This window comes from Necator americanus, chromosome II (genome assembly GCF_031761385.1).
Source record: "Necator americanus strain Aroian chromosome II, whole genome shotgun sequence".
Taxonomy (NCBI): Eukaryota; Metazoa; Nematoda; class Chromadorea; order Rhabditida; family Ancylostomatidae; genus Necator; species Necator americanus.
In genome coordinates, this window is record NC_087372.1 from 38,037,725 (window position 1) to 38,057,080 (window position 19,356).

At 38.4% G+C, this 19,356-nt stretch overlaps 3 protein-coding genes across 8 annotated transcripts; 2 read left to right on the plus strand and 1 right to left on the minus strand.

The window, feature by feature from the left end:
• Positions 1-4,670: 4,670 nt before the first annotated feature.
• Positions 4,671-9,395, plus strand: RB195_020721 (uncharacterized protein; the record flags this gene model as incomplete). Of its 2 annotated transcripts, XM_064189142.1 has the most annotated exons (9): positions 4,671-4,695; positions 5,008-5,108; positions 6,839-6,921; positions 6,981-7,044; positions 7,102-7,152; positions 7,216-7,316; positions 7,912-8,323; positions 8,935-9,170; positions 9,245-9,395. In XM_064189142.1, 9 exons carry the CDS (start codon positions 4,671-4,673, stop codon positions 9,393-9,395), a joined length of 1,224 nt encoding a protein of 407 aa, XP_064045023.1. The 2 variants fall into 2 exon arrangements, with proteins under 2 accessions (XP_064045023.1, XP_064045022.1); XM_064189141.1 differs by having other exon boundaries at positions 6,981-7,152.
• A 2,125-nt stretch (positions 9,396-11,520) lies between these two features.
• Positions 11,521-18,883, minus strand: RB195_020722 (uncharacterized protein; the record flags this gene model as incomplete). Of its 4 annotated transcripts, XM_064189144.1 has the most annotated exons (14): positions 11,521-11,601; positions 11,708-11,855; positions 11,918-12,045; positions 12,187-12,251; positions 12,867-12,929; positions 12,983-13,104; positions 17,065-17,137; positions 17,199-17,367; positions 17,467-17,572; positions 17,680-17,759; positions 17,839-17,942; positions 17,998-18,124; positions 18,408-18,549; positions 18,834-18,883. In XM_064189144.1, 14 exons carry the CDS (start codon positions 18,881-18,883, stop codon positions 11,521-11,523), a joined length of 1,458 nt encoding a protein of 485 aa, XP_064045024.1. The 4 variants fall into 4 exon arrangements, with proteins under 4 accessions (XP_064045024.1, XP_064045025.1, XP_064045027.1 ...); XM_064189143.1 differs by lacking the exons at positions 11,521-11,601; positions 11,708-11,855; positions 11,918-12,045; ... (2 more) ...; positions 12,983-13,104; positions 18,834-18,883 and adding an exon at positions 16,262-16,310 and having other exon boundaries at positions 18,408-18,506; XM_013441711.2 differs by lacking the exons at positions 11,521-11,601; positions 11,708-11,855; positions 11,918-12,045; ... (1 more) ...; positions 12,867-12,929; positions 12,983-13,104 and having other exon boundaries at positions 17,061-17,137.
• RB195_020723 (uncharacterized protein) lies at positions 14,709-16,132 on the plus strand (the record flags this gene model as incomplete). Of its 2 annotated transcripts, XM_064189146.1 has the most annotated exons (6): positions 14,709-14,838; positions 14,921-15,032; positions 15,084-15,302; positions 15,369-15,502; positions 15,822-15,914; positions 15,975-16,132. In XM_064189146.1, 6 exons carry the CDS (start codon positions 14,709-14,711, stop codon positions 16,130-16,132), a joined length of 846 nt encoding a protein of 281 aa, XP_064045026.1. The 2 variants fall into 2 exon arrangements, with proteins under 2 accessions (XP_064045026.1, XP_013297164.2); XM_013441710.2 differs by lacking the exon at positions 14,709-14,838 and having other exon boundaries at positions 14,923-15,032.
• Positions 18,884-19,356: the final 473 nt, after the last annotated feature.

The following is a 19,356-nucleotide window of genomic DNA, read 5'->3' on the forward strand; positions in this document are numbered from 1 at the left end:
ACCTCACCGTTGAACGGATTTGTCTTTCGGCCGTAATTCCTCCACAATGTGCCAAATTTTCGAGTTCTTTCAATAATCGCGCTTAATTATGAATCACTTTTTCCCCGCTTACGCGCACCTCGTCTCAAATGATTTATTTCAGTTGCACCATGAAAAAATTCATATATAATAAATTGTTATTACATTTTTTTTTTTGAAAATAAACATGTAAATGTGTAGATGTTTACTGTGTGTGTGCTTGAAATCTGAAAAAATAACGTTATTTGCTTAGATGGATTCAAAAAAACCGTAATAAACATTTCAAAAAAAACCGTAATAAACATTTTAAAGAACCGTATCCGTAAAAATATATTAATATCAGAACGTGAATCAAATTTGAATGAAATCTAAACGGGAAAGGGAATGAAGGAGTTGGTTGGTTCCTAGGCAGTTTTGATCCATCTACCGATCGTGCAGTTGAAGCGTAACCTCTTACCAACTGCGCTATACTCCCTCTTGAACGAAATGTACTACTACCAGTATATGGAGACAATTGTGTTTTTTTCTTCTTTTTTGGTGCACCATCAATGTATGTAAATAAACAAATAAATAAGTAAATATTACCCCGTGAAAGTACCTTAGAAGACAGTTAGATCCTAGCAATGTCTAGCTTTCGAAAAGATTCTAAAAGAGGGAACGGAGTGAAAAATCCAACGAAAAGAACAAAAGAAATTAAGTTAGCATCGAACCTCGAATCCTGAAAAACTTTCAGATGATTTAATCCTACGATTGTGTGGATTCCAGCTGTTGCGTCTTACAACTAGTGTAATCCATGAAATCTTACTTTGGGAAAAAAGCTATTGAAATTCTGCGCAAGATTGTAAACTCCAGATTCTCCATAAAATCGACTAATCACCTCTATTTGAATAGGCACCATTTAACATCACTAATTAAATATTCATTGACGCTGTATGGTGGCTCATCGCCAGGTGAATTGCCATTTTTCGCATGAGCGAGAATGAAACGTCTCAAATCCATCCGTTTACTTCCATCAGTAAAAAGAAAGGAAAGAGAAAGAGAGAGAAAAAGTCAGGAAATGGTTTTTCTAAAACACACATACGCGCACCCAAATGATGAATATCAATCGGGGCCACTGGCTTGGATGCGATCGGAAAAAGATGAGTTTGCAGTTCTCCTTGAATACCTGAACGAAGGACGATCGTTCTGGAAGTTATGAATACAACGACCTTCCTGCTAAAAAGAAAGGAAAGAGAAAAAGAGAAAGAGAGAAAAGTCAGGAAGTGGTTACACACACGCGCATCCAAATGATGAATATCGATCGGGGCCACTTGACGATCTGAAGGTTGCATCACTCGTTTTTCGCGGGAACGATGATTTTTTTGCAAACGCGCCCGTGTTTCACCGGAGCTGTTTGAAATCGGCTGCCAAGAGAAGGTATAGTCGGGTCAAAACAACATGATGCACGGACAGTTGCGTAAGCGGCTGCGTTCGAAGCGGTGCGATAGAGACAGCAGTTGGAATCGAGGTGGGACCATGGCGAAGTACAGAGATAGGTGACCGTCGCGAAGATCCCTACACGATCCCAACCGCTACGCTTTGCCGCGCCGCCTCGAGCGTAGCCGCTCACGAAACTGTCCGTGCTTCATGTCGTTCTGATCCAACTATGCCCACACATTTCACGATGTCTCATGACTCAAATCTGTCCTCTCCTAATGAAATTCTGGCCAGACATCAACTTGAACTTCTCTGTGTAACAGAAAAACTACGTACGTGGTGATCTGTTGCGGTACCAAGTCTAGCTAATGAGGCTCTAACGAAGGCGATGACGCCGAAACGTCAGCTGTTGTTTAATAAAGGCGATCAATACCAATCTTGGCTACAGCTCAACAAAAGCAATTAAAAACTACATTTCAACATGCCGAGATTCAAAGACAGTCGAACATGGGCAACAGAAAAACTGCCAAAAGCCATCTCAACAGTCCCATACAAATGTTGTTGTTTACATTCCCCTGTTAAGATGGTTGTTGTTTATGATGTTCTATGATGTAATATGGCGCGAGCGGTCCCGATCGAGGTGACCATCATAGTTAAAGGCATCACTCCACGAATCTGAGGTGGTACGGATTTCAGGTGAAGTATTCGTATACGGGATAGTAGATTATGGAGAGAAGGGTGATTCTGTCCACTTTCTTCCTAATTGCCGTAAAAAACGGCCCGGAGGATGCGGCGCGTGTTCAAGGCGTTCTGGCGCGCTATTTTTTAACACAGTCAGAACTGCTTCGAACTCCTTGTAAAAAATAGTGCGCCAGAACGCCTGAAGCCGTATCTTCCGGGCCGTTTTTTACGGCAAGGAAAAAATGGACGGAATCACCTCTCTCTCCATAATCTACTATCCCTTATAAGAATACTCCGCCTGAAATCTGCACCACCTCAGATTCGTGGGGTGATGCCTTTAACTTCAAACAAAGTCGTTCGATAGCTGGCGGCTGGTAGCTGGTCCCAGCACTAAAGCACACTCGACGGGGTCTCGCCACGAACCCGTCTACTGTAGATAGGCCAAGAGCGCCGTGGGGAAGTGCAGCACGGTATTGCACATCACTTTAGTCGGCTATACGCTTTGTCCGTACTGTGTACATTACTCTTACTCTGAGTACTCATTATTTGCCTTTACAGTGTTCAAATTTTCTAGCTAAGGAGGTCATTCTCCTGAATTTTATGTGGCCGACACCTCTCAATTCAAAAATAACAACTTTGGAGGGGGGGACCAGTCGGTTACCTTCCATAAAACCGAAATAGGTATTTCACGGGGTTTTGAATGGAAAGATCGAGTTGGAGGATCCAACAAGAAAGTGGTCGTGTTGGCTACCTGAGGAGGTGAATTGAGTTCTGAGCCACTCAACGAAGTTTGATAGTAACCCACGATCAGCAAATCATTCCTCAAATTCTTCCTTGGGTTTCGATGCAAGCTCTGGCCACATAGTAATCAGAGTGAAATCACGAGGAGTCAACAAATTAACGGCAGTCATCATTTGCCATTATGGAAATGAATACGCGTTTGGAAATTCCCGCTGATTCGGCCTCATAGACAGTGATTTTTGAAAATATTTCCCAATCAGCCTCCACGCAGTAGGAAGACATTGCGAGGAATTTTGATTTTAAAAAAAATGAATAGAATGAAATTAAATAGAATGAATAGAATGGATGAAATAATAATAGTAAATAGTAAATAAACAATGTAATAAAACGAATAATTAATATAATAATTTGCGAATAATTATGTATAAATAGTAAAACAATAGGTCAATTAAGAGGTAATTATGCTAATTACTGTTGTTACTGAATGAATCAACCGTGTTCGGTGGCTCAGACCTCAAGAAACGCTTGCTTAGATAGCCATTACGACCACTTTTTAGGCGTCCCCCAGCTCCCTTTTCCTTTTTTTTTGGGAAGTACCCTGTGTGATGAGAAGGACCCCTTCTATTTAGATCTTTTGAATCCTTTGAATTCCGCTAATGTTTCAGGAACACCATCTTATCCATTGCTTCCAAAATATTCTCGAAATATCCAGTACCCAGAAATATCCTGCATCCAGTAATATCCTATCCAAGAATATCCTGCGTTACAGTGCCTAAGAAACCATAGAACGATGGGAATCTTTCTTTTTCTTTTTTTCTCGCCATAGATTCCTGCATTAGGTACTCATAGGGGGGAGGGTCCTATACAGAACCGATAAAGCTCAACCCGTAGCCATAGTTAACCCAGTAACTTGAATTCAGGGTGGATTTATTATTGAAACCCCCTCGGCAACTACCGGCTCTGGGGAAAATGTGGGTGGAGGAGAGGTTTCTACTCAACCGTGCTATTATTTTTGGAAGCTCTGCGGTAGAGCCAAAACGAAATGAAGCACAGTGCAGTTGCGTAAGAGGTTGCGATAAGGATCGGGTTAGGACCCATTCTATCACCATTCATTACTCCAGTTCGCGATGGTCCCAAAACGATTCCAACCGCTATCTCCACCGCGCCGCTTCGAGCGTAACCGCTTACGCAACTGCACCCTGTTTCATGTCGCTTTGACCTGACTATATCTTTCTTGTTTCTCTTATTAACTTAAGCTTACTATTTCATAGATCCAGTTATACTAATGCTTAGATTTTAAGACCCTGACTGATTTAGTTAGTTACTTCCAAAAATAAGAGGGTGGTTGAGTGTCCCCCGTCCTCCTACTGCACTTCACCCTCGTCTTTTATAAAAAGTACATTATTTTTCAAGGAAACCGTGGTAGCTATATGTGCGAGTGAGAAGAAAACACGTACGTTGTCGATAACAGCGCAATAAATCGCATCGCATCATTCCAAATTACGCTAAACACCGGGCCACCGCTCAATGTTACGTGACACGAACTGATAATCTTTTGTGAATGTTGCCGAATGCGTGTGTTTGTTAATGTTCCGCGCTTCCTGTCGTTCACATGTTTTCGAGACGTTTCTATTTCTTTTTTCCCCCCAATACCCGTGTTTCATAGACGTTTACGCGATTCCTGTCATTTTTTTTTCAGCTCGGCTAATTAGATCAATATTTAAACTTCAAACTACTTGTTGTGAATCTTCTACCTCTTTTTTTTCTGTTTCTCGTCCAATCGATATTTCTGAAAATTCGGTCAATCGAGGTGAATGAGCACTGTGGATCCTGCTCTCCGTGGGTTTTAATGTTTCTTTTTGAAAATGCGTGTTGATTTCAATTTGCTAGAATCACTTTCACATTAAACGTTGTTCCTGTAGTGCATCTTGAATTCAGCAGCAAACGAGCGTTTAATTCCGATTTTCCTGAAATAAAGTCTAGTTGATTATACTAAGAATTGGAAATGTGCAAGCATCGTTGATGATTGTTTCCACAACAGCTTTTACATGTTGCAGATATTCTCATTGTTTTTGAGCTTTTTTTGAGGACTGAATTCACAGAGTATTGGGATTTTATTTGATTATTCATTAACATTATGTTCTTCTTTAGCTGGAAGTGCCGATTCGTCTCCTGGTGATGTCGCCGAGGACTGGGAAAATGACGGCGCAAGTGAGAGCATGGAGAAGCAGCTCAGCGAACGCTTCAAGCAGGTATTTTCAAGCATGATTTTATTTTATTAAGTTTCTTTTTGAAGTCGTACAGTATACGAAGCAAATCTCACCAATTTGCGCACTAATTTCGAGATCTGTCCTTATGTTTCTCTACGGATATTGAGCCAAGCACAATTTTTTTGGAAAATAAATGCGGTATTTGTGAGTGCTTTAAGACCATGAGATCTTTTTGCTTTATTCTAGTCTTCTTGCTCATTATGTGCGTCATTAATGACTAAAACTGACGTAGTGTTGCGTATCATTGTAACCTCTGATCATTTTGAATGCTTCAACTAGTGAATTTTTGCGATGATGGTGAGTTCGAGTTTGAAATTGTATGTGAATTGGGACTCGTTTCCGTTTCCTTTTACGCTATATGAGGTTACAATGATACGCAACACTATTTTTCAATTTAAAATTTTTGTCGCTGTGTCATTGTGCAGAAACAATCACTGCCTTCGCCGAAAAGGGCAACTGACATAGAAGATCCTTGTTTTTCGGCAGTTGACGTTTTTCTAATATTTCAGTATCTCTTTGCAATGTGGTTTAAGATCTGATTCTTACATGTTCGTTTCAGAGTCAATTCTTTCACATGACGAATATATTACAATGATTTATTCATAATCAACATTATTCGTCATATGATTTGATTGTTTCTGGGCTAGCAGACTTTCCGCTAGTGAAAAATTTTGGATGGTTGGGGGTTGAATTTTAAGTGTTTTTTGGCAAAACAAATTTATCATTACAGCTTTATGCCGAGCACCATACGTATTAGCAAAATGTTCTCAGAACTTCTATTCTTTGTTTCAAAATTCATTGAATGTCCTAAGATTTCCCCGATTTTATAGTCTCTGGAGAATCAGTGGTAAAAAAGTGGAATATAAGTAGTAATACAATACAGTGTTATAATATTATAACTACACTATATACAATTAACAGTACATCCCAAAAACCGACACCGAAATGCTGAAATAAGGGCAATTTTCGCGTAGGTTTCCAGCTAGTTTACAAAGAAAAAATAGTTTGAAGTTTCTTGAACTATCTTGGAAGAAAACAGGACGCGTAGTACTTTCATCATAAATCGTTCCCGGTTGTTCGATAGCGTACCCTATCTTACTCTTGAGACTTAACGTTTGTGAATGTAGAATCCAATACATTTTTCCTCTCCTCCATGAAAGACCTTGGTGAGTATCACATCGAGTCCTTCAAGCCTTACATTTTGAATAAGTTAACAAATTTAGAGCATATATTTTATTCCATCAATTTAGCGAAACAACTCTTTCTCGACGAAATTCACATCACTCTGAAAACACGGCATGTTCAGTTCCAGATGCTTAATGACGCGTCATTCTAATTCGTCCATGGCCAACTATTAACCACCGCGTTGCTTTTCGATGCTGAATTTCTTGTGCTAGGGGCGCTTTCAGGTCACGCAAGCGCTCTGTTCCCATAGAGACGTGTCTTCCGCGTAAATTTTCTTGTAATTTGGGATGTTGCTAGAAACACTAATTCTGATTTACATTAAGCTTAAATAATATGTGAGAAACATGCTTTAGTGCGAAGGAAGTGTGAGCATTTAATAAATGAATGAATAGGAGAGAGAAGAAATAAATCTGTTGCGTAATCAACGTAAAACACGAGGAAAAAAGAGAAGATCTTTCAAAATCGAGGAATTTGTGGATAAATGAATTTGTTTGTTCGTACCGATTTATGTGATCGACTGGTTTCAGGTTCGCATTCTGCAAAGAGCACAAGCTGACAAAGAAGCCCGTAAGGAAAAGGCAGCGAAATGCCAGGAAGAAGCCCGGTTAAAGTACGGCTGTTGCTCTCTTTTATTAGTTTTTTTTTCTCTCCTCATTCACAAAATTCTAGTCCGTCGTTGATTCCTTCTCCGTCAGTGATACCAGCGGGACCAGGAGGTGCGCCACCCGCTCCTGTCAGGATCCTTAGACGTCCTGAGAGTAGTGAAAAGATACGGGAAGAAAAGTTTCAGGCTCAGCGTGCAAAAGCTGAAGAAGCAGCAAGAAATCAGCTCACTCCAGAGGTGCATTACTCTTTATTATTACAATATGCGTCTTCAGAAGAAATATTTCGGCTTTTTTTTCAGCAAAAAGAAGCTTTATATGTGAAAGCACGAGATCGTATCATGGGACCTGAGTACAAACCAGATAACACCCAATGTGCGCAGAATGTTGCGGTTGTAAGCAGGCAAGTTTGTTTTTCTATTTTGACAGAAAAAATCGTCACAATTGTGGAATTGGGAAACTTTTCTTATCTAATTTTTCCGTCCCAGTTAGAAAAAGTTGAGTTGGAAAATGAAACATGTTATTCTTTTTGGAGCGTCCTCTGGTCGTCGTCTGGTGATGCATCTTTTGAATGTTCATTCTCTGCTTCAGCAAACATTTTGAAGCTCATACTCTTGTTAGCGTTGTTCTTCTGTAGTACTGTATTCTTGCATCCACATACACTGTTCTGTACATGTAGATGCAATTTTTGGATGCACAAACTTCGGTTTAAGGTTATCTTGGCGGTCAAATATTAAAATAGGAAAAGATAAGAGGTTTGAAGGCGATTAGGAAAAGATTCAAGTGGAATGAAATATTCCTTGAAATAATATATAGGGGATTTGTATAGTATTCGTGCAAGAACAGTGTGGTTTTTTTTTTCTTGTGATTCTATCTCATTCATGTATTGAGAGCTTTTTTCTTCGCGATTGTTCTGGAAATAATTGCAAAGGATATTTCACTCTGCTACATTCCTATGCAATCACGTGATTTTCTCCGAACTAGTTCATGTTATTCAGGTGCAAATCACCCGAACAGATCCGTGTTCCGCGTTTCACCGATTTGCCATTGGCAGGGACCATCACTGGACCATCGCTCGATGGTGCTTTAGGAGGTCCAATTATGATAGCTTCTATGGGAAACGTACAAGGCGTTACACCACAGTCATCCATTACTACAACCATGCAACAGAAACAACAAACATCTCAACAAAAACCCGCATCTCTCTTGTCGATGTCCAACCCGCCAGTAGGATTACCTATCCAGCAAACTAATACGATAGGTCAGCCAGTTGATGTGATTGGACAGCAGCAGTCATGCATGGTCACCTCGCCGCCTCCATCTCAGCAACCGATGAATGCTTATCCGCAGTACGTCATCGCACAACCTCAGCAACACATACCTTATGCTATGGCCATAGGAACGAAGCAGGTTGGTTAACTCTAGAATATTTCGATGTTTTAAAAAATTCAATGCGCACATGTCGAGGGTTCCATATTATTTTCTATTCGTACTTCCACATGAAGTCATTGATTTTTCCGGAAGTTAACTGATTCTTTGAACTGAGACAACGGTGACTCAACCATCAACGTTTAACTTTTTCTAAACAAGAACTAGTTCCAGCCATGGAACTTCTGCGTGAATTAAAACCACAATGTTTTGGAAGTCTAAATCAGGGTTGTTATTCCTGGAATAAAATTGTTGAATAAAGTATAACGAAAGTCTTTCTTTTTAACTAAACTAAGACTAAATTGTGAACTTGTGATTTTTCAATACTTTCGAAGCACATACTAACTATTTACATCTTAATAGCGCTTAGAAAAGTCAATAGAAATTTTTTGAAAGACGCTTACACGAAGATCGTACTAGTCACTCTGCAATCTAATAAAAAATAACGAGATAGCCCATCTTTTGTCGTTGTACGTGTACAGCACGTAGTACGTACTTGATCAGTAAAATAACGCTTCAGTCTGAAGTATATGCTTTTCAACGGTGTGCACCTCTCAAGATTTCCGAGTCATTGTGAAACTGTTCGATTCAAGACAATGGTACCACCATACATCGATACTACGCGGCCTCCTCCAGCTATGGCTCTTCCCTCCATGGCTGTAAATCCTCAGATTGCTTTGTCTTCAACTGGAATGGCAGTGGCTCCACCTCCCGGGATGAGACAAGCTTATTATAATCCACAGAATGTTGTGCCTAACCCAGCTCAGTATCAATTACGACACGGTTTACCTCAACAACAACAGCAACATCAATCAGGTTTACCTTACGGGTGAGTTTGCACTAGCATCAAGTTTGTATTTTCCTTTTCTTATGTGGATTGTGCTATATAATCCAATTAAACAGGCCAAATGTCATGTCGATATACCCTCCTGGGACTTTAACAGCAGCAATGCGTGGAGCTGCTGAACCCAGTTGTAGTGCACCAGTGGTAGTTGGTAATACACAACATCAAAGGAAGGGTAGAAGAAGCCGGAACAAGCGAGAAAATCAGTAAAGAATATTTTCATGAATGCAATTCGAGGTGATCACTCCGAGAATCTCTCTTTCATGTCCAGTTTTATTTACTTTTAGAATTGTATACGAGTTTTTTGGCGTATCATTTTTGGGGTTTATCCATTATTTCCATTTGCTATTTTTTTTCCTTTGGCAACCAAATATGATGCGGGTGTGACCATCTTTCATTGAATTCATTGGAGTTTTTAAATCTATGGTATTTGGTCACGGTGGACAGCGGTATTGAAAGGCTTTATGGTACTTCATTTGCTATAGTGACGTTCAGAGAAACGGACTTCTATTAAGAACGATTTATGTGTGCATCCAAATAATCAAATTAGTCAGTTATTGCCTCTGCTTTATCTCTGTTTTTGATTTTCTTCTAAACAATTGGTAGCGCTGCTTCTATGATTTGAGCTACATAGACATAAAATTTGAAGTGATTGAAGGTTTTGACTACGTCTTTATGTCACATTTATTCACTAACCTGAATTTCGCTCTTTTTTAGTATTGCCGCGAGGAGAATCTTAACAAAAATTCCCATAAACGCTTTTTTGAAGTGTTACATGTTGCATTATGAGCAAGCCTTGACAACACTGCTGCCATCGTTTTCTTATCCTTAGTTTTAAATTTTGTTTGTTTACTTTGTTGAAGATATTAACTGACTTGTTTTTCTTAAATACACGTGTGTTCTTTTTGATCAATCGTCTTGTTAAGTTCTTTTTGTCCCGACACTCCGGTTTCTATGAGCTGTGATATGCGATCAAATGTCGAAATATCCATCCTCCTCTTGTTCGCCTTCTTACACATAGGATTCATCATCTCCTTCGAAATCTTTACCTCCTGGAGTCTATTTGTGTTGTGGAAATGTTCAGAGTCACATCTTTTATACAACTGTTCTTAATAGTATGCAAATGTACGATTTAGTGAATACATACAAGACTATTTATGAGTTTATCATCGACTAATAAATAATTCTACATTACAATAAGACAACGCGTTGTAATTTATGATATACAGTTAGGGGACAGACAACTTTGAGTTAGGAAGCAAAACAATATCAAGCAACGTAAAAATATCCATCAGTGATGATAGTGAAGGATCAGTCCTTAAAAGATCACGGATTTCTGTATCATCAGGATTTTGAACGAATGCAGTTCATTTGAGATAATCAATCGGGGTTTTAAACGAAATATGTAGTTATTAACATGAAGTAAATAAATTTAAGGTAACAAGATGTCTGGATATCATGAAAGAGGAAAGAGATACTATAATATCTTGCTAGTAAATCTGTCATTTTTTTCCACGACAATAAGTCCATGATTTTCATTTCTCTCTTTCGAATAATTTCATAAACAAAGTATACTCTATTAGTGTTTTTGATTAATTAGTAGGCGAACGGTTAGCTCCGCTCATTATGAAAGTGCTCATGGTTCCCCCTTTATTGTTGGATAAAAAGTGTAACATTTAAACGTTTAATTAGGTAAAACTACAAAAAAAAAAGAGAAAAAAAGTGGTCCTGCATATAATCACATTGAAAAGGTCAGTAGCAGTACTCTCTGCATGGACACGAGAAGAACGGAGCATGCGGTATGATTTCATAGAATAAAAGTGTCACAGGGACCGTTACGTCAGGTCACAACTACGATCGGGTCAAAACGACCTGAGGCCTGGTGTGACGGCGCAAACGGCCGCGCTCGAAAAGGCGCCGTAGAGCGTAGCGTTTGGGATCGAGCGGGACTCTCACATAATACACTTTTTTAACAAACTCATAACAAGACATTTTATAAATAATTCTTGTTTTCATATCATTTAAGGAAATTTGAAGTTGTACCTCATTAGTACCGAACTCTCTGAACCGGAAACGACCTTTACCACAACAACATAGCATCCTGACTTCAAAGAAGAAAAAGAAAATAACACCAATTTCAATGTGATTTCTATAAACATGATACTTTACAACTTATGCAGCTTACTAGACATGTATACAACTATTAAAAATGATTAACAATAAAAAAGACAAAATTTTCTCTCAGCAGTGATACAATTCTTACAAACAAATCACAATGCAACCGCATAAGTGACAAGATACGGTGATATCAAACGAAAAACGCTACATAAATAAATTATGCTAAGGTGTTGGTAAGTGAGAAGAAGAGTACGTCCTTTTTACCCTGTTTCTGCTTGAATTGATGCGGTTCAATCGCCTAAAAGGAAAATTCTGGAAGAATCGTTTGAAAGAAGAAAAAAACCATTCCAATACTTGTGAGAACATTTAATAGATAAAGGAAAAATAATCAGTTAAATGATAACCTTAAGGATCGCCGCTAATTTAGTAACTATCTCCGCCTTTGTCATATCACCGCACTTTTGTTTGATCTTTGCCAACAGTTCTTTTGTGGTGTGTGGTTTACGACGTAGGTACTTCCTTACTGTTTCCTCATTTAGGCCCTCAGGAACACTAAAATATCGATTGATCTCGAAATGTGGGACTTTCTCATGATAAGCAGCAGTAGTACTTACTGTGGAGGTTCAATTTTTGGTCGCTTCGCATCGTTGGACGCTTCCGGTCCTGATGGATCTGATTCAGCTGGACGTTTTTTAGACGTAGCGCTAGTGCTTGCCTCTCCTCCGTTTGGGACCTCTTTTTTCTAAATGGTACTCATTTATAATCATTTGTTGATATGAGTTTAAGATTTGATTTACTACTGACTAAGCGATTACTTGAAGAACAACCAATATCCTTTAACAAATGTACAAATAAGTAGAACCAAATCGAAACGAGTACTTACCGGCATGAACACGACAGAATCAATTTTTTCCTTGTCCGGATCATCAGTATCAGATCCAGAAGAGTCTGTAAAAATCATTACTCACAAAAAGATTTTTAGAAAAAGATTTCTTTTAAAATTTTGAATTCTGTACTTGAACATCCTTGTTTTTCACATCTATTTTATCCCTCATCAAAATCATTTGAGCACTATCCCCAACAAAAAGTTTAAATTGTTAGAGAAATGTTTCAAATAATTCTGAAATAGTATGACATCTCAGGAAAAAATATGAACACTGCTCTTTGAGAAGTATTTTGCCATTGTTTGAAACCTCTTACAATTTTTCTGCGTTATTTTGGGAACCTTATTTTCCTTACTTTAAGATGGATAAAATAGAACTGTGCATCCTAGGAAGAAGATAGCTTGTGAAACTCTAAAACTAAAAAAAGCATGCAAACTTCAATAGTGCACCTCTGAGTCTATTCGGAACATTTCTTAACATACATTTTTGCAAAGTGGGGGAAAAAACATGCTAAAACTCCTTCGAACTGTCGAAAGTTACTGTAATAGACTATTGAAGATTTCAAAATTTCTAAGCTACTGGTTATAACAACTACAACTAAATTATCTAAGGAAATAATAAATAGTAGAACGATAATGACATAATATCTAAGGAAAAGAAAACAATCAACTCTACTTACCTCTCTCCTCAATATCCAAGTGTTCTTTTTTTCTTTCTCCGTCACTATTCAAAAGTTTCTTTGCTAAATTAGAAACTATTAGGGTAAGAAACTTAATTTGACCACGAGCTACTCACTCAGATCCTCCTCATCGCTATCCGTCTCTTCATCGGAATCCATCATTTTTTTAAGCCCTTCCTCATCGCCAACACCAACCAGTTGTTTTTCAATTTTCTCATCGCCCGGGACTTCTTCACGTCTGAATCAAGATATTTTGAAGGACCGTTCACACAAAATATCAAAACATAGAGTTTTTTGCATACCAAACACTTTGCTGTATTTTTTAGGAGAAAAGTCGTCAGAAATTGACAAGGCCATGGCATTAGAATCTCCTATTTTTCGAGGCCGAGCCTCACCGAAAAGGTAAACAGAAACCAGTTGCATACACTCAAGTTTTTTCACTGAATCGATACTTCCAGGCATTCCTCGACAACGATGACTGTTTGATGCTCGTTGATTGTTTGTAAATGTGGGCGTGGTCTGATTACTTTCGACGCAGTAGCTCTATTATTCATTCTTATATCGGAGGAAAGTTTTGTTTTGAATTCTATACCCCTTAACTCTTATTTTCTTCTCTCATCGCTCTTCTCACGATACTGTTTTCTAATTTTTAGGTTTCCGGCTCGAAGCGGAACACTAGTAGGTAAGTAATAATGACGTCGTGGGACGTCATTTGTTTCTCGGCCGGACAGGTGTCACACAATCATCACCGCAATTCTCTCCAACATACTTCTCCGCTTACAGTTTTCAATCATTTGTTTTGATCTTCGATTTCTAATCCAACTCTCATTCTCGTGAGCGTAATAATATCTCAGCTGATCCTCGAGGAAGACCCGCCCTCGTTCTGTCCTAATTGACGTCAGCCAAAATAAATCGATGTCACTTCTCTCGCAACGCCGTACCACATATTGAAGAACTTTTCATCCGCATTTCATAACTTTGTCATCTTTTAAACATTAATGAGGGACTGAAACTTGAGTAGAAATGAATTCTAGTACAATTAGTTCAATTATTTTAATCTATTCTATCCTTCATGAAATCTTTAACTAGTCTAAAAAAGGAAAATCTAAACCTTTTGGGATTTGATCGAATGAAAATTATTCATGAATTAATCGCAGTTTATTTTTTTCGTCAAGTGAAATCCAATTATCATCTCTTTCCCACTTTTCGGCAAACCATAGTTGATCTTGGACTAACCAATCCTTGTTAGAGGCGCTCATTTAATATTTGCATAACTTTTCATAATATAGCACAAGATAATATAAACTATTTACATAGAACCATTAACTGATTGTTGCCAAGATCAATGTCAACGACAACAAAATCTCGATAACTTCTAAGATATCCTGGAAAAAATACTTAAAATCTCGAAATGTATAATCAAACTTTCTTCAAATAGTGTGCTCAAGACAGAACTTGGCTTTTCAGTGACAGATTTTGAAATCGAGAAAAATGACGGAAATCCTAGGATCCAGACATCGAGGGGGAGACAAAAATAGGCGAATCCAGTAGTCCATTACTTATCTTACCTACATAGCGGTTCTTATTCAGTGGATTGATCTCATCCCAGATGTATTTTGTAGTATGAAAGATCGGCGTCAGTATTATCAGACATGTTTATTATTATGAATTGTTATAACCATGATAAGCGAAAAACAAAGTTGTTTGTCTAAAAGTAAACTAAGAGGGTGATCCATACAGTTTCTCACTTCCTGCTGTGTGCGACGTAGCCCAGTTTCTCACCTTCTGCTGTGTGTGGCATAGCCCCCGGCCATTCCTAACATTAAATGGTGGGTGGACCCCATGGGTCAACGTGCAAAAAAAAATCAAACAGTATGGGTGTTCTGGAATGTTTTAGCAACCTTAAAAGACCTTTGTTGGATTCCTGTACTTGCCCTACGGGCCAAATCCCACGTAGGATTCTTTCATACCCGTCAGCCTTTCGTTAAATAGACTACATCTTTTACTATTTCCACAGAAACCACCTCATTTAGCTTGTCTCGGATCTTTTCCAGGTATGAAGCATCCCAGTCGGATACTTTGGTTCGTTCGACATGGTGAACGTGTAGATAACGTAGATAAGGCATGGAAAAACACCGCCGAACGTTGGGATGATCCACCGTTGAGGTGAGGTTCGCATGAACTAGAAGATTCTCACCAGAAAGATTTCTTTTTCAGCCCTCGAGGTCACCAACAAGCTCGAGAAGTCGGGAACTTCCTTGTTTCTGAGGCTATCGATCACGTAGTTTGCTCACCATTCACACGTTGCGTGGAAACAGTGACCGAAATTCTCGCCGTTAGAAAAACATCACCTCCCGTATGGATCGAACCAGGATTAGGTGAATCGTTGAATGTTTGTATGTCACCGCCAGGCTGGCCAACGATGGATAAAATAAAGTGAGTTGATTGTGGAAAACTAAGTGTGACGTTATTCTGAGGCGAAATTTCAACTCGTGATTTCAGAAAGATGAATCCAAATGTGGACGATACGTATGCACCTGTTTTTCCTGTCCTACCTCCTGAAACTGGAGGTGATAGTGGATGCATTCCACGGGTAATTAAGACGTTACGTACAATTTTAGCCAAATATCCTACGGGTGAGTTCATTTCTAGGATTTTCAACATTTTATTTCAGGGTAATTTAAAAATGTCTATTCTTTGAAATATGTTTTTCAAATTGTTAATTGATTATAATTCATTATATTGATTGGAAAAAGGGTCAGTTGTTCATTGTAGAAGGGCTAGTGCTGCAGAAATTAGGCCATAGGCGTGGACAAGTTTCCTCGTTCTTGACAATCACTAAATTTTGGTATAACTCAAAAGTTCTCAATCGATGCAACGTAGAATCAATACAGCAGCGCTGTCAAAATTACAGCCATCCACTTGTATTTAAAGTTCAAAGTGTTTAAATTTCAGGTAATATACTTTTCGTATCACACGGCAGTCCAACTGCCGCTTGCCATCTAGCAATATGCGGGTCGTGGAAATATGTGGGCCAATGCACTATAGGTATAGAATTTCACAATTAGTAAAGTGAAATATCATGATTAAAATAAGTGCTTTTTTCAGGTAAAGTTATCTCAGAATCGGGGAATTTCAAATGCGAGTATTTCGGCTACAAAGAACATCTTTCTGATCAGACTAATCTACATGAAAATCAAAGCGTAAAACGTAGATGTTCGAAGGAGCAAATTGAGGAGAAGATGAAAGTAGTTAATGAACAATGATATGTTAACTGTTAATTAAGATTTTCTATTTAGAAACTGTACATAATGAGGACAGTTTAGGACTAAGATTTGTTAGATGTTTGTTACAAATGTTAAGTTAAAAGCTCATTTTGGGGCTCTTATAGGATATTAATGCTTGATGTTGAAACGTGTCAATAAAAGGTCAGAAAGGTGTCCACTGAATATACGTCCGAAAAAAGACAGTTTTGCCTTTGAAGTTATAATGTTTCAAAATAATTAAGAGTTCCGTAAAACGCGGAGAAAATAGAAAATCTGAAGAAGGAAATGAAAGGAATAAAAGAATGGTGACAGTGTTCAACTTATGGAAAAGGGAAAAATCAAGGGATGTGCAGGGCGAACTTAATGAGCAGAAAGCAAGCTTTGAAAGAGTAAAAAATCGGTAGTGTAAGAGTTTAAAAAATACTTGAACGACTAAACAAAGAAAAAACAAAGAAAGAAAGAAGTTGAATGTAGGAAAGGAAGTGCGCGGTTGAAAAACTTCAGAAACGGGATAATTCGACTAAATTGCAGGAGAACAGAAGTAAATTTATGTAGAGACGAATATACAGGGAACAAAAACTGTAATGATGTAGATGGAAAGAAGGAAAAACCAAGAGGTCAAAAGAAAACGAAGAGAGATGTGGAAAGAAAAGCATGCAAAAGTTTGTAGGAAAAATCGAAATCTAAAAATGACCAGAATTCCGAAATAGGGAAAGACGCCAACAACAATGTCTGAACTTATGGAGAAGTAGCTGATTTCATAGCTACTACTGAATCATCATCGAAATCCGCGAACCCCCACCCAAAAAAAAACCGCCGGATATTTTGCTGTGATCTGGGAAGCATCTTGAAAGGTTTAAATGTCATAACATCAGGAAAACCTGAGACCGATGCAGAAGCAGTTCTCTCAATGCAATTAATAATACACTCACTCTGAATCTGATCCACTATCGGACATATAATCATATTCTCTGCCTTCATCTTCACCATCGGATGACTCGTACTCTGAAAAGAATGATACCTTTTCATAAGCTCTGATATAACACAATAATCCATAAGAACACACTAGCAACTTCATCTCCGTTTTCAACATGCGGCCTTTTGTTCTTCTTCGGCTTTTCATGTGCTTTCTTCTTCTTCTGTACACCTTCTTTCTTCTTTGGTGTAGCATCTTCGTCATTTCGATCATCATCTTCACCATCGGAATCCGAAGAACTGTACCCGTCTTTGATTTTCTGTAAAAAAGAGGTATTTCTGCGAACAAACTAAGGAAAATAACCGCAGTTCACGCCAGCACTTGCGCTTTGACAAAACTTAAAACGAAAGGCACGTACTAATGATCTTGTAGGCTTTTCCAGTTGCTCACCGTCTTCTTCACCTGCTTTAAGTTGGCTCATTATTTGGGCCTTTAGTGCAAACTGGTTCATTACTTTGTTACGCCTGAAAATAAAGCAATAGGAAATGCGAAAAGAACATGTGAATCAAAAACTCTGCGCAGAATAACAAGTGAGGAAAATTGGAGAAAGTAAGCAACGAAATAATCCTACTCTAAGAATTTTTCCTCTGCCTGATCTATATCCAGCGTTTTATGCGTAATGGCCGGTAGAAATTTGTGCCAATCGTCTACCTTAAGGCCAGAAATAAAACTGCACAAAATAGGAGAGGAACATTAAAATTTTCAACAAAGACTATTCACAAATTCTCACCTTGTAGGCAAGAAATTCTTCACCAGACTTCAAAAACACCCAGTAATCTGCATGTTCTCCGGCACCCCCTTCCCGTATACTTTTCAATTTCCGATTTCTTCCATCTAGAATAGCAATAATTTCTCAAGAATAATGGCTGAAAACCTTCGCTTATTTCACCTGATTCTACAAATGACAGATGCCATGGTTGGTTGTCCAGTTTGTACGATTTTGCTTGTCGGCCGTACTTCTTCCGACGTGCTTCTTCTCTCGCCGCTTTTCCATACTCGGAACCTTCACCGTATTCCTGGAATAACTGCGCTTCTTCAAGGATTTTATACGCCGACTTAACACATTAAGGAAAACTGGCAATTTTCTGTTCCTACTTCCAAACTCTGCAAAGAAAAGAAACATCATTGAAGGAAAACTATTAATCAACAGAGTACTACACTACAAATGAGCTCAGAAAAGGTCGTAGAAGTGAGCAAAGCAAACAGAGTGAGAGAGGGACCATAGCGAAGGATTCACGAATATAAACGACCTATTCACGACCTAAAATTAAATAAAAGGCGTACAGCGAAGAAAAGTACCTGCACAGTTTGTGAGCTCAGTGTAACATTCTTGTTATCTTCGCGTTCCATGTAAACTAAACTTTCTGCAGTCCATCTTGATGTATCAACATGATCCATTGAATTGAATTTCAGGACGGAAAAACGCTTGTGCTCGCTCTTCCTAAGATAACTGTTGAAAACGCCGACAAAAACCACAGAATTCAGATAACAGAGAGCCAGGCGTGTTTAAGTGTTTTTTCTAACAAGAACCACTACAGGAACCTAATGACAGAAAACTGACATCTATGATGTTAGAACGTAGATAGAAAAACGTCCTACTAAGCCATCTTATTAAAATTTTACCTCAAAATGGTGTCTTTCTAAACCTTATTTAATCTTCTTGTCATTAGTATTAGGCCGCAAATGTAACATAGTGGAAAAGAGAATAGAACTCCATAGATTCACCTGGGTACCCGTACCACGAACTCTGACTTAGGAGGTTGTTGATTGGCCATCTATAGAAAGAATAACAATTAAAATATAAAACAGTTCGTAGCGAAATATTAACGCCAACATATAGCTAGATAAATCTCCGCACTTACGGTGACATGTAATTAGAAGCACACAGTACGCTTTCAAACATTTCATATCTTAATCTTATGAACTAATAAACAAAACAGGAAGAATAGAAGTCTGAAATAACTTCAAAGTTGTAGAAATATATCAATATATTTTAGTAACTTCGTTTCCCGTAATGTAACATACCAAATGTAACATGTAACATAAGCGAATCGAAGAAAATAGTTCAGAGTACCAACGGGAGACGAAAAGGCACAGAGATCATTACGACTCATCAACAAGGATTACAATACTAGAAACAATGAATATTAACGCCAACACATAGCTAAATAAATCTCCGAATGTAGGCAACGAATGAATGCAGTATGTGTAATCACCGAAAGTGACAAGCAAACATTTTCTAAAACGG